We start from the raw sequence: 15,230 nt of genomic DNA on the forward strand, positions 1-15,230 counted from the left end.
TCTAGCATTCCTCTCTCGTTGTCCCATAGATGCTAGTTTATGATGCAGATATTTGGTTAATTGTTCTCATGTTTTTTTTCTTTTTTTTTTATATATTTAAGGCGGAGGTGGAGGTATGTCATAAAGAGATTTTCACCCGACACGGCCGTTTTGCATCGTTGCCCTCGGTAACCATCATCAGGCACTGATTCATCTATATAGTATAATATACTATATACATAGTATATCGTCTCTGTTGGGTGGAAACATATTATCATCATATTATATCCAAAAACTGTTACTTTTTAGTAAAAAGCTAAAGTTACAAACCGATCTACAAGCTCGAGTTAAAACACGTCCCTTGTGGATCTGCTACTTTTGATGCTTTTGTGTGAATCCAGTATGATCAAGTAGGGCGTTAAATTTAAAATAAATAAATAAATAAAATAAATAAATAACACAAAACACAAAGATGTTTCTGCCCGAAAGAAACAATATGATATACTATCATCATGACATGTAATAATCTGCCAGTATATTAAAAGGTTGCCTTGAGGCCCTGATACTCTTTAGTCTGTTTTCATTGTGTTTGTAGTAATATTAGCAGGGTTTGTCATTTGCTCTTTAAGAGCAACAGATCAAATCTACCGGAGGTTGTATTGAGGATTGTGTGTGTGTGTGTGTGTGTGTGTGTGTGTGTGTGTGTGTGTGTGCTTGCGTGCGTGCGTGTGTGCGTGTGCTTGCTTGCGTGTGTGTGTGTGTGTGTGTGTGTGTGTGTGTGTGTGTGCTTGCATGCGTGCGTGCGTGCGTGTGCGTGTGCTTGCTTGCGTGCGTGTGTGTGTGTGTGTGTGTGTTAGGAGTGTTGTGTGACCAGGGAGAGGAGGAGAACCAGGTCGCAGGTGCTGCGTGGGAACTTGACTACGGAGGAGGAGTATGTCAGAGCCAAAGCTGCCGTAGAGGTACACGGGCACACACTTGCACACGCACAGATGCACGCACATGCACGCACACGCACGTATTCATTTCAAGAATCCAGGCCCCACAACCCTACCCAAAACCCAACCCTAAACAGGTGAGTTTTAACCCGCAGTGTAACCCGCAGTGTAACCGGCAGTGCATGTCAGGAGCGACGGTGTTGTGGAACTAATGCCGTTCAGTGCAGTATGTATGTGAATGATGTACAGTAAATACAGTAGGCACAGCATATATATGCAACCGGATCCAGGTGCTTGTGTTTTGGACCGGCGATATGGAGCCGAGCGGGGTGCAGGGTATCACCTGCATGTAGAGTTACAGAAATATGGACCGGCGATATGTAGCCGAGCGGGGTGCAGGGTATCACCTGCAATATCATCTATCAGCTCGCTGCTGCACCTATAATGAATCAGCCTGCAGAGACACTCCCATACATCACAGTCACAACAGCACACATAGGACCGGAGGGAGAGTCTTCTGCATGAGAGAGAGGGGGTGATAGGTAGAGAGGTACACTGAGTGACAGAGAGAGACAAGTGGAGATGTAAAGAGATATGCTATAGAGAATCAGAGAGGTGGACTGAGATAGAGAGATGGATCAGACATTTCAGATGCCTAAAACAGAGTTATACTATAGACAGACTGCATGAGGTGGAGGGATGGAGAGAGAGAAACAGGTGCAGGTGAGGTGATGGACGGAGAGTCTGTCTTTGGTTCCTCTGGTCAGAGGTGTATAAGTGAGTGGTTCTCAAACGTTTCAGTGACCACTCCCATAACTCTGAAAGCGTAGCCTACAAATGGAACCAATTACAGCCATTTGTACACTGTCAGAGTTACAGACCTATAAGGGTCCATTTGGAAGCCTCCTCAGGTTACAGACCTGTGAGGGTCCATTTGGAACCCTCTTCGAGGGTCCCTGCATGAGGAACCCCAACCAACGAACCCCGAGGGTCCCTGGGCCCCGCTTTGAGAACCACTGGCGTAAGTGATAGGAAATAGTGTTTTGTGAAGAGAAGAAAAACCACAAATGAGGAAAATAGACACAAGCCTTCCCATGGTGTATGGTTTATAAATAGAAACAACATCATTTGATTTTGATTTTAAAGCGACTGTTTGCTTCGGGGGGAAACGTTAACGTTGATAAAGACCATTTCCAGTGAACATGATTAAAATCTGTTTGTACTTCTGTACACTGTAGTCATGTTACCTAAAAGTGGTACATTTTCCAGAGATGTATTTTCCAAAGATTTGGTTGTTTTCTGACGTATTGCTATTCCACATTCAGGTATAATAATTCAGGGGAATTGCACCTCTAGATGGGGACATTTATTTATTGAGGTTCATACAGGAACTATCTTATCTATGTGAGATATGGGGCTGTATTTTGCGTGTCTTAACCAGGTCTTATTCCCTAACTTGAGTAAACCTGGAGGCGTGATCAATGCCATTTGGCTATTCTGAGTGGCCAAAGAGCATTGATCACGCCTCCAGGTCTTTAGTTTACTCAAGTTAGGGAATAAGACCTGGTACTTATGGACTATAATGTTTGTAGTTTTACTGCAGTAGTATAAGATTCACTAGTGCAGTAGTACTACAAACATTATAGTACTTGTCAGATAAGATATAGTACTGCAGCACCACAAACATTATAGTACACTGTAGTAGTCAGATAAGAGACGCACTATTAGTACAGTCCATAAATAAATATGGCCTGAACAACGATGAATGCCATTCTCCTTTGTACAAAAGAACAGGGCGAAGGAAAAATGATGAGAGAGAGAGAGAGGAAACGGAGGGATGATTTGAGGACACAGAGGGAAAGTGATCCATGGAGTGACACCACGATGGGCGGCCATCAGTACACGCACACACACACACACACACACACACACACACACACACACACACACACACCATCCATTTTCTCTTCTCCACCTCCCCTGTCATCCTTCACGTGATGGTCCACGCCCATCCCATCCTCTCCTTTTCATCTCTTCACTCCCTCCCGCCCCCTCCGGTCCTCTCCTCCCTAAATCCATCCATCCGTCACCTAGCTCTCCTCCACCCTCCTAACTGCCTCCAGCCGAGTCCTCATACCCCCCCCCCCCCCCCTGCACGCACGCACGCACGCACACACACACACACACACACACACACACACACACACACACACACACACACACCTCCTGCCTCTCTCCTTCCACTGCAGTGGCTCAAATGATAACGTGCTCATATTGTGTTACGATATTCAATCTGCTCGTCCCATCTCACCACTGTGATGTTTACGCCCAGGTTTACACTTTCTTGCCCGCCTGTGTCGCACGCCAGGAAGTAGCAGATATACAAGGTCACAAGGTCACGTTGTGTGCCTGAGACAGATCTGATATTTTTTGTTGACGACAAAGTATAACCAAGCCCTTTATTCTGAGGTGACATACGCAGCTGTCACACTGGCACATGGTAGAATCACGATTGTTAATTTAACTGTGAAGTGAGGTGTACGACTGTACGTGCATGTGTGTGTGCGTGTTTGAGTGTGCGTTTGTGCATGCCATAAGTCAGACATCTGACACCTGTCTGGATGCTGCCTTATTGGTAAATAACATCCAGGCATTAGTATCGCTGCTAATAATCCTGTAAGTATCAGAACCGCTCCATCCAGGCATTAGTATCGCTGCTAATACTCCTGTAAGTATCAGAACCGCTCGGCCCGTTAAGTCCCATCTCATTTGAAATCACTTCCTGTACTGACCAATCCCCTTCCACTTCACCGGACTCAGACCAATCAAATCTTCTCAGGGATTGATTTAAAGAGGCTTTTTGTTCCTAATCACTTTAGAAATCATTTCTATTTTTAGTACGTCAGACTAGAATAACAGCTGATGAGGGCGCAATAACAGTTTGGATAAGTTAGTACTTTGTCATTTAATCCTTGGTAACCATTATGAGCCCATATCTGAAATCTTAATTTCGACTTGAAATATTCTTAGCTTTAAGACTCTCTCCAGTTGGTTCATGTTGGGTTTAACTGGGTCCAGCATTATATTTATAACTGTTTAGTGTTATTTTAGTACAGTCTCAAGGAAACAGAAGTCCTTTTGGTATAGTGTGATTACTTATACAAAAGTATTATTGAGTTCACTCTGTACTTCCACTATTCTCCAAGTGCCTATCAGGTTAATCAGCAGGGTTAGTTAATGAAGTTAGTTAATTAAGTGGAGAGGTTGATGTTTATTGTCTATAGGAATAATGTAGAAATGTATTTCTACATTATACTGTCAAATGGGCAATGGATATAATAATAGCATGATGATGCAATAACAAATATGGGCTACATTGAAGAAATGTGTTTAAGACACTCCCCAGGTTAGATGTGGGTCTGTTAGTTTCACAGCATCACGCATGCATGCATGCATGCGCGCGCGTGCGCGCACACACACACACACACACACACACACACACACACACACACACACACACACACACACACACACACACACACACACACACACACGCCTGAACTGTGCCTACCTCATCCAGCTGCAGTAATTATTGGTTTCTCTCCAAATTCACTCTTAACACAGGCTAATGCAAACTGACAAGCCCCACATTTCCCCAGGTGATGTGGTCCAGTAGACTAATTAGAGTTATAGATTTTTATTTCTAATTTATTTCTGTTAGAACAGCTTGGTGTGAGGAAAGGGCCCACTAGGAGGAGACGGAACGCATGATACACAGATGTATGTCGTTCGTTTCTGATTGATTTTATTGTTGTGTTGTGATGTTAAAAAAATCTGGCAAAAGGATAATGTTGCGTTCACATGAGGCATATGCAGAGATGCAAAGATCACAACATATTTGTCACGTTGTCACTAAAATCTGTTGCTCACGCGGCCGTTGACGTTGTCACACTTTGTCCTAGTGTGAACTTAGGTAGTGTGGGCCCAAAAATGGCACTGAACCAGCTCAAAAATAGTGAAAGGTACTGAAAACAAGTCTTTTGATGAACAATCAATTTGTTTTTATTCACCTTGCAGAGTTCACATGAAAGAGTCGTTCCAACAAACAGCATACAAAAAAAGAAGTATATATACAGCCCACTGGCCAGGTTGGCTCTATCTAGGTCTGCTCTGCACCCTGTGCAATCCTACATTGATTGCCCGGGTAGTGGCAGGTGCTCCTTATAAAGGCTAGGCCCCTCCCATGGACCAAACCAACCCTGGATTGATTCCACAATCATACCAGTGCAATTGATTCCACAATCATACCAGTATACCAGTGCATTCCCAATGTCCAGAGACATCACAATTCATAACATATTTTAGTGTCACATAATATTATAAATTATCTACATAATATGATTAAAGAGTTCTCTAAGAACTTGAGAAAAAACAACAACAATCCAGCATGTAGCTTTGTAGCTTTGCATCTGGAAGTTGAACCCAGATCAGCTTCAATTTGTAGCTTTGTGGCTTTTGCAGCAGCTACAAACGTCGGATGTATCTTTGCATCTTCATGTCGCCGGCTTCCATTGACAATGAATGGTAGACTGTATGTATCTTTGCATCTGCCCCTGTGAACGCAGCATAAGGATAGATGGATAGATGCCTGGTCATCATCAGAGGTGTCTCATTGGCTCATGACAACACTAATGTCCTCCATACACTTGAGTATGCAGTCCCAGCATACTCCTCCACATCAGTGTGCTGACATCCCTCCTTAAACATCCCAGTCTGTACACTCAAAGCAGTCTTCTGGTGCCTCCATAGCACGCTCAGGCCGCACCCTCAACGTTTTCACTGGTGAGCGTTAGGGTTAGGGGTTAGGGTTTAGGGTTGGGGCTTAGAGTCTAGGGTTCCTAGTGAGCATGCGCCTATATTTCCCTGGGTAAATAAAATGGTCTACATTTTATAGTCAGAATAGCAGTGATAGCGACCACTGTGGCATTATTGCACCACCTGTTGTTAGTGTAAATGTATACGTACAGTATGAAATGTTTGAAATTAAATGTGTTTAGCATAACGCAAATAAGATTGGGATTGTATGAAAGGCAGTGTAGGCTCTGATAGACACAGTATGTCACTATGTTACCATGCAAGGTTATCTGGATGTGAGCAGCTTTCTGATTGGCTAACTGCAGATTTGCTGTGTTGCGCTCTCTCACTCTCTACCTCCTTCTCTATCTCTCTCTCTCTCTCTCTCTCTCTCTCTCTCTCTCTCTCTCTCTCTCTCTCTCTCTCTCTCCACACATGTCTGTGTAATAAAATGTGTGCACTATATATGTCCTAATAGGCCTTCTCCTGGCTTCATCAGTGTTAATTGATGATGACACTCCTCCATCAGCTTATTAATTGCACATTGCAACATGAAATCAGTGCTGATGGATGGCCGGAGGACTTTTTCTTTCTCACCGTGTCACTGTTGTTGAATCCTGAAGAGCATCAACATCTTTTTGGTCAGTGTGCTAGCCTCTTGTAACAGACTGTTACAAGATACCGGTATATTAATATATTCATCACAATCATTTGTACCATTTTTGACCATATTTTAAACTTTGACTATTAAAAAAAATAAAAAAAGCTTATACATATGCTACTAAACTACAGTATATGACAGTTGAACAATTTAAATGTGTTTTTGAGTGGTGCAACCACTTCATTGCGTGTTCGTGGGTCACTGGCTGGTTGGCTGGCTGGGTCGATTTGGTTGGTTGGCTTTCACCACCAAGTGTGACTGTTGCACAGCCTAACACACACACACACACACACACACACACACACACACACACACACACACACACACACACACACACACACATATCAATGTATAGCCTTGGCCCCAGCCTTACTCATCTGCGAAGAGAAAAGCCTCACAACCTAAGGCAGAGACGCTATATCGGCAGAAGTGTCAGTGTCTCTATCATTTCTCGACCATTTTGGACGCGGGGTGGCTCGCCGGAACCAGGCTGGCAACCTGGGCACGTTCCTATGGGTCTGGAAGTTCCGGGGACCCACCGGGGACCCCCACACGGAGTTGCAACACTCAGTTCACACGGGTGTGATTATTTATCACAATGTGGAGGTACATGGGAGTTTTAATAAATACGTTTTAATAAATAAGACTTTAATATCTTCTTCTTCTTCTTCTTCTTCTTCTTCAGTCCGACACGGTATTCTGGGACAAGATGCAGGCGGAGTGGGAGGAGCTTGCCAGGAGGAACTGGTTGGAGGAGTCAGAGAACGACGCGGCTCTGCCTCCTGCTGTGTCCCCCAACGACAAGGTGAGGCTGACTCACTGCATGCTGCGCCGCACGCACGCACACACGCACGCACACACACACACACACACACACACACACACACACACACACACACACACACACACACACACACACCAGTAGGAGTTATTTATGCGACTGCAAAGGCAGAACAGAGTTGATATTACCATAGATGTACTAATATACTGCGTCACATACGTTAATGTCACTGCCACATTTACAGGGGCATCTCTGGTTCAATAAATTATGCCTGTACATAGTGGGGTGGGAAATTTGGTATATAGTCTTTTTTTATTGGCCCAAAATATTGTCTATATATATTCATGAATCCACTTTTATAGGGGTGTTGTGACCCTACCATTAACACCCAATGGCTATGGCTGTTTTTAGCCCAATAAGTGTTTTTTGTGGAACTAATGCTTGGAATGGACATGTCACATGCTACTTAAAGCATAAGGAACGTTTTTGCCTTACATAGGATGTTAATGTTAGAGTCACAAGAAACCTCTATTATAAAAATGCTCAATATACCGACAGCCGGTCAGCAAGTGGATTCATGAATGTATGTATAGGCCTATAGACAATATTTTGGGCCATTTATTTTGACATTTATTTATTTTAATTAAAAATGAATGAAAATAATCTCTCAAGAACAGATTCTGAGCTGCGCTACCGAATCTGTCAGCAAGGCCATTCAGAATGTGTACATACATTGTTGATAGTGGGAATGAAAACACAGGCGCACCACAGGAATTGGTGGGCTGAGGGCGGGCCAAACGAGCCAACGTGTTAACATTCTATTGAAGCCTGCCCCCAGAGGCAAATTCAAAAGAAACAAACAGCAGAGGGTGCTGTTTTTCCTTTTTTTTGTCGATGGGTTCCCATATTGCGTAACATAAGACAATACACACTCATCACACAAGCTCCAACAATACTTTGTTCATCCGTTCAAACTGTCTACATGGCGGTTGTTGACATCTGTGCGATCTATAGGCTGGTTGTCTGTCGGTCTCTGGAGGCAAAAGAGGCGTAATTTAATCCAGATTAAATTATTCTAAAAGGGGCTATAAACTGCCCACCATCCCATCCCAACCGCCTCTCTGACTGCAGTGCTACACGTGTGCTGGGGAATGTTGGGGCGCAATGGAAAAGATATTTCTCATAACTGTGAAATGCACCTCTGTCAGCCAACTGAGATTTAGTGTGTTTTATATCAGTAGGGACAATAGAATAGAATATTATAGATGGGTTAGCAGAAGTCTTGCATCTCTGTACTGTATTTCATGTTTTTATTTTTCTATAAATTACTGCCCCTTTGTTGTATGAGTTGTATACGACATATCCACACTTTCTTTCTTTCTTTCTAGGTGAATTTGAGTTGTCTGTTTGAAGCCACATTTTGAATGTAGAAATGCTCAGCAACTACAGACTATAGGCAATAAATATTTCCATGGAAATGAGAATCGTGAAAATCGAGATTCACATTTAAGCAAAATTGTGTGGCACTTTCAACCAATTAATTAAAGGTATGCATGAACGGCGGCAGCAGCCTTCTGTCTAGAGAAACGGACGCGGTTTGGCACGTTGGCCTTCCTCTGCGTTTCAAACTATGTATGAGTTGTGCACCGAAGTGTAAAAAATATCAGATCCACAGGAGAAACCGTTTTAAACAGTTTGGGAAAAAAACTTTTTAAGAGAATTAGACATTTCCGACATAACCACAGTAGGGACTCCGGGGTTGAAAAGCGGTTTATGTGAGCTTTTATGAATATTCAACCAATTAAAAGTATTTGTACAAGAGCATGGTGACTACTTTTGTACTTTTACTCAAGCACATTTTGCATTATGGACTTTTACTTAGTTGTAACAGAGTATTTCTACATTGCAGCATTGATACTTTTACTGAAGTAAAACATGCGAGTAACTTTTCCACCACTGGTTCAGTGTCATCTCTTGCATTTGTCCCCCACACTGTGCCAGTGTTTCAATGTGTCTAGTGTAACCTCTGTGGTTTAGGGCCTGCATGTCCTTGAGGCAGTGGATTGAACATATGGCCTCTGTCAACGGTCCTCAGCATAGCGCCACACCCCCCACCCCACAGACACACACTGACAAATGGAGCTGGGAGATACTGCGGCGCATCACATAACCACCGCATTAATCTTAACAATTAAGGCCAGCCACCTGGATATGATACAGTATAATGTATTTTTACATATAGCTGAATAATGCTTTTTTTTAGCAATGATTCTCAACCTCTTTTTAATCTCAAGGGCCCCCAGTTTGATATGAATTAGGCCACAGAACCTACATTTTGATATGATGCTTTTATTTCTGGGACCCCAATTTATGCTGTAAAATCCTCAGTGTTCATTTGACAGAGAGTACAATTTCTTGTCAGGGTGCGTTCAGAGGACCCAAAAGCAGTACGACCAAAAGGCAGGATTCACAGTTCAGGATGTTTAATAATTAAACTATGACTTAAACTTCCCATAAAATGGGGCAGGCAAAATAAGGACAACGTATACACGCTGACATTAAATGACGATCTGACAAAGAACTGAACAAACTGGGGTATATAAATAGACAAAGACTAACAAGACACAGGTGAACTCAAAATACAATCAAACAGAACTAAGAGGACACAGGTGAAAACACTGACACATCACAAGGTAGGTGAGATAAGGTAGGGAACAGTAACTAGCCAGACAGGAAACACTAGGGACCATAATACAAAATAAGATACACAAAACCAACACACACACACACACACACACACACACACACACACACACACACACACACACACACTCATCATGGAATAAAGTGAGTGATTACTGAGTAAGTTATTTGTCCTCCAGCACCCCACAGAAAGGCAGCCATTATTATCACTCATTCATTCATTACTTTTCTGTGTCCACCTTAGTCCCATGTGGGGATGCAGGGCACCAGAGCATACAGTATCCCCGCATGCATTTGGGCAGAAGGCAGGTTAACCTTGGACGTGTGATGAGTCCGTCACAGATAAACTTCCTGCAAACATTACACTCTCCAATCCACCTGAATCTAATTTTTATTTTGTATCTCTCTTCTTTATGAGGTTGGTTGCATTACGCTGGGTAATTAGATCTAATGATCAAAATAAGAACATTATAATGGTGTGCAAAACAGGAAATCTAGTCACGGGTGAGTCTAAACCAGCCACGCATGTATGGGACTGTTTGTACGTATGCGCCCCGGATGCTACCTGAAATCAGTTGTCCACCTTCATGGTAAGCAATCTGGGTGAGCTTTTTCTGGAGCAAGTCCGGGACGATGGCGTTAAAAAGTCCAGAAACAGGATTCTGCCATAGGTTCTAGTTGGTGTGGAGGATGTAGGCCCATGTTGACTTCTATAGATCTGTTGGAGAGCAAAGTGAAGCTGAACAAGGGACGGTTGTTGTTGTTGTTGTTTGTGTAAACGGTTGTTATTTTGCTCTTTGGTTCCAGGGCTACTACTTCCACAGCAACAACCCGTACAGAGACTGGCCCAACGCCTTCTCTGAGGGCCAGGAGAGAGCCAAGCACGGAGACCTCAACACAGCTGTCCTCCTTCTGGAGGCTGCCATCCTACAAGACCCACACGACTCTGAGGTCAACACTAATACTACTACTATACTATCCAACTAAAAAATAAAATAAATACTATCCAACTATAAAATAAATAATAATAAAATAGTAGATTGATAATGAATCCTATTATGGGCATGTCATTTGAGGTGAAAACTTATTTTCTTTCTTTTTTGGGGGTTAAATCAACACTAAAAACTAGTAAAGCTGCTAGTACTAGGAATGCTACTTAAGTTACTACTACTACTAGGCTTATACTACAATAAAAGTGTTTATCTTGTATTTCCTTGTATTGTGTGGTAGGCGTGGCAGGTGCTGGGCATGACACAAGCGGAGAATGAGAATGAACAGGGTGCCATCGTATCGCTACAGAGGTAAGACCGAGACCGGACTCGAGTTTTGAATTTCAGCAGGATTGTTACCTTGACATTTTTGACCCAAAATGATAATGTGTTTGTATAATCGTAAACTGTATTGTCAGCCTTGAAATGACTGCATGTCCCGGGCCATCTGCAATGAGACCCTTAAGTCTCTTAAACCCTTAAAGTTACATAATACATCTAAATCAAATGTTTGCTTTGGAAATGTAAGGTACACTCCTCTATTGGTATATGGGCAGAATCTGTGTGTGCGTCTGTGTGTTCCCCGGATATCTTGAGAACTGTCTGGCAGATCGACTTCAAGGTAAACTTGGCGTGTGTATGTATTGGAGCCGGGCCAAGACAGTGGGAAGTCCATAGCGAATCAGGGGTTGTCCACAAATAATAACTAACTATAAATCCACAAATCTCTGTAGGCCTATCTGTCTGTCGTGTCCCTTTTATGCCCATATGTGGTGGTTCATCCATATACTGTAATGTCATAGTCAGGGGTGCAGATAGTCAGGGGTGCAGATACCTTTTTGAGGCTATATAGTTCTCAGAGGAGCACCTGGAGGTGTTGCTTGGTAAAATTATTGTTTACTAGGTTAGACTAGCGCTTCAAACGGCTTGTCATGATTAGTCAACACTACCGGTAGTTTTATTTATAAGACTACTTACAGGACGTTAGATAGACATTTGCAGTACGTAGTACGTAGTACGCTTCTTGGACATTTTGACGAGTCCCGGCCTGGCTCTAATGCAGCGGAATGTTGTGTCAGGACTAAATACTCGAACACGGTCAACGGCCATTGCTTAACCGGAAGGGCACGCACTCGAAGCAGGCATCGCCCAAGTTCTAGGTTACTGTTAACTACACTTCTAAAATGTTAATGCGAAATGAGGTGAACCCATTGTCATTATCCAGACTGAGTAGTGAGAGCAGTCTAAGCTGGTGCTCATCAGTCAGAGAGGATTTGATTGGTTTTAGTTTAGTGAACTAGAAAGTGATTGGCTGTCATTCTGGAGGACAGCATCAATTATTATCCACTTAAAGACAGGAGTTCCCCAGGGCTCTACGTGAACTACGCCTTCTCCCATTTTCTGCTCAACACTAAATGTCTTTTGGGAAAGTAGCAGATGTACGTACAAGCTCACGTCTCGTTGTTCGCCCCACAGTAGTTGATGTGGTTAAATGTGTAATATAATTAAACCAGTGGTTCTCAAATGTGGGGTCTGGGGAGCCCCAGCATGGATTAATATAGCATGTAACCACTTTAATCAGATTTTGAAGTGTTTTAAATGGTTATTCAAAAATAGCAGATATACAAGCTCTGAGCTGTGGGCTTGTTTTTTTGTAAATCATTCAAATCAAACATTTTGGTACATTTTGAATATATATTTTTTAAACAAAAATCGTCACTTCTGGGGGTCCCTAGCACAAAATATTTTGAGATGGGGGGGGGGGGGGAGTCCACATCCAAATACATGTTGATTGTGGGTGGTCCTTGACATGCAAAAGTTTGAAAACCACTGTAAGGCAAGGCAATTAAGGCAGTTTTAAAAGACTTTGGCCCGGGTAAATAGGGTATAGCGGTCCGGGCTCCTAACCTGGCAGTGTGTCGCGGGTTCGACTCCCGATCCCGACAATCTCCACTGCGTGATACTCCCAAGCCCCCAGAGTGGCTGGCCAGCGTTGAAGCCGCAAAACTCTACTGGCCAAAGCTGGAACAACTGCAGGTGGGCGGTTTTCGTAGTACGAGTAAACCCTGCGCAGCTGGGGTTTAACTCCGAGTGCCCGTTAGCACTTCCGCATTTTGATCACCAAATGTTGGTGTCCAAATTAAAAAAATGTGGAAGTATAGAGTGTTCTTCCCGGTCCTTCAAACGCCACTTCGCAACTTCCAATGAAATGTCCGCTCTCTAGCTTATAGCCTAACTCTATGGTCACTCCCCTTCTCTCTCTCTCTCTCTCTCTCTCTCCCCCCAATTCCTGTCAGTCTACTCCTGTAATCTATCAATAAAAGACTAACGTTTCTCTCCTCCCGTGGCAGGTGTCTGGAGCTCCACCCCAACAACCTGGGGGCGCTCATGGCGCTGGCGGTGAGCTTCACCAACGGCGGCATGGAGCAGGAGGCCTGCGAGGCGCTGCACCGCTGGATCAGCCACAACGCTCGCTACAAGCACCTGCTGCTGGACAGCTGCAGCCCGCTGCAGGGCTCGTCCCCCGCCACGCCACGCAGGCCGGGCCCCTCCACCCCCGTCCTGACGCCCACGCGCTGCATGACGCCTCCTCTCGCCCATACGCCGGCCCCAATCCGCACGCCCACCCCCCCTACTACCACCACCACCACCAACCCCCAAACGCTGCACAGGTAGTTCGGATTCAATTTAGTCATAGTCATCTTTTGAATGATTTTTTTTTTTAGTTTTGGTCGTATTTTAATCATCTGAAATGTTTTCGTTTTAGTCGACAAGAATGTATTTTGGCAGGCCTTGATGGGGTCGTAATGGCTGATGACCCATTATTACACTTGGTTGCTGATCTACAAGCTGACAGTGACAACACATCTCAGCGTGCCGCGTTGTGAGCTTGTAGATCGACTATTTTAGAGGGCGTAACCGAGCGCAACCGAACATAAACTGGATCTCTTGTCCATGTCCACTAGTCCCTCCTAACATTTTACTCTACTTTTTATCTGTTGACAAAATTGTCAATATAGTTAGTCTCAGTTCTAGTCATCGTAGCTTAGTTTTTATTTATTCTGTGAAAGTTTAAGATACTTTCATATAGCAACAGCAAGAAGTTAATCTACGTAAAGACACTGCCACACTACATGACATGGTGGCTCTCAACAGCCTGTGGACAGTGGATGGACCGTTGTGATTGATGTTGCTGTTAAAATCCAGAAAAGATATCACACACCTACTGTCGGGGGGGGGGGGGGGCACACACACACACTGTCGGGGGGGGGGGGGGGCACACACACACACACACACACACACACACACACGCACGCACACACACGGGCGCGTGAGCAATGATCCGTTTAGTGTGGTATCTCCCAGGGTCAGGCTCTACCGCTTGTAGAGTCTCCATACTTAAATGAAAGTTTTAAGCAGTTAACTTACTTAAACTTGCTGACAGGCAGACTGAATTAATTACTTTAGAGCGTGTGTCAAAGTGTGTCACTGTGTGTGTGTGTGTGTGTGTGTGTGTGTGTGTGTGTGTGTGTGTGTGTGTGTGTGTGCGCGTGCGTCTCCAGTTCTCAGCTGTTGGAGGTGAGGAATCTGTTTCAGGAAGCAGCCCTGTTAAACCATGACGGTGTGGACCCTGACCTCCAGACAGGCCTGGGGGTCCTGTTCAACCTGAGCTCAGAGTGGGACAAGGCTGTCGATGCTTTCACTGCAGCGCTGTCCATCAGACCACAGGTAACACACACACACACACACACACACACACACACAAATGTTAAAAGAGGCTACTGTATAACACATCTACAGAACATTTGAGACCGAACGCAGCAATTATGTACCGGTAATTGAAAATGTTTGAATTTTTTGTTCTTCTTTTGTTCAGTCAATTTAAAACAGTTTTACTGCCGGGAATGGTTTACTCCAGGTTACTGTCGTTGCTATATACGACATAACCGCCTTTTGTTTTATGTGTTTAATCCACCGTATTGTAATAAATAAAAAGAAACTCTGTCTTCGCCGCGGAGATAGAGACTAGATGGTTTCGTTTTGATGACGAAACCGGAAATCGTCACATGCTGTGGGCTGCTAGGGCTTCTGGGAAATTGAGGCCAATGCAAATTAATGGGGTGTACAACGCCTCATGGAGACGGGTCTTGTGTGCGTCTTCCGGGTGCACCAAGATGGTGGATGGTACGATCGGATAATAACAAACCGAGGAAGCTTTTTTCGCTGGATTTTCACGGATTAAAAGGCCAAATAATTCAGCGTATGCTCTAAAGGTAATACAACAATCTCGGCAGTGAAGGGGGGTTGATTAAAATGCGGGTTACGCG

General features: G+C 43.9%; 1 protein-coding gene across 1 annotated transcript in view; it reads left to right on the forward strand.

Annotated features, from left to right (window-relative positions):
- Positions 1-15,230, forward strand: part of pex5lb (peroxisomal biogenesis factor 5-like b) — a gene marked incomplete at its 3' end in the record, with an annotated part of 65,147 nt that overhangs the window by 46,597 nt on the left and 3,320 nt on the right. The window contains exons 7-12 of the mRNA XM_080778821.1: positions 837-938; positions 7,115-7,234; positions 10,721-10,864; positions 11,144-11,214; positions 13,254-13,485; positions 14,473-14,631. Coding sequence (XP_080634947.1) covers positions 837-938; positions 7,115-7,234; positions 10,721-10,864; positions 11,144-11,214; positions 13,254-13,485; positions 14,473-14,631 — 828 coding nt within the window. The remainder of the gene's footprint in view (positions 1-836; positions 939-7,114; positions 7,235-10,720; positions 10,865-11,143; positions 11,215-13,253; positions 13,486-14,472; positions 14,632-15,230) is intronic.

Source organism: Protomyctophum bolini (assembly GCF_963924005.1).
Source record: "Protomyctophum bolini genome assembly, chromosome: 12".
Taxonomy (NCBI): domain Eukaryota; kingdom Metazoa; phylum Chordata; class Actinopteri; order Myctophiformes; family Myctophidae; genus Protomyctophum; species Protomyctophum bolini.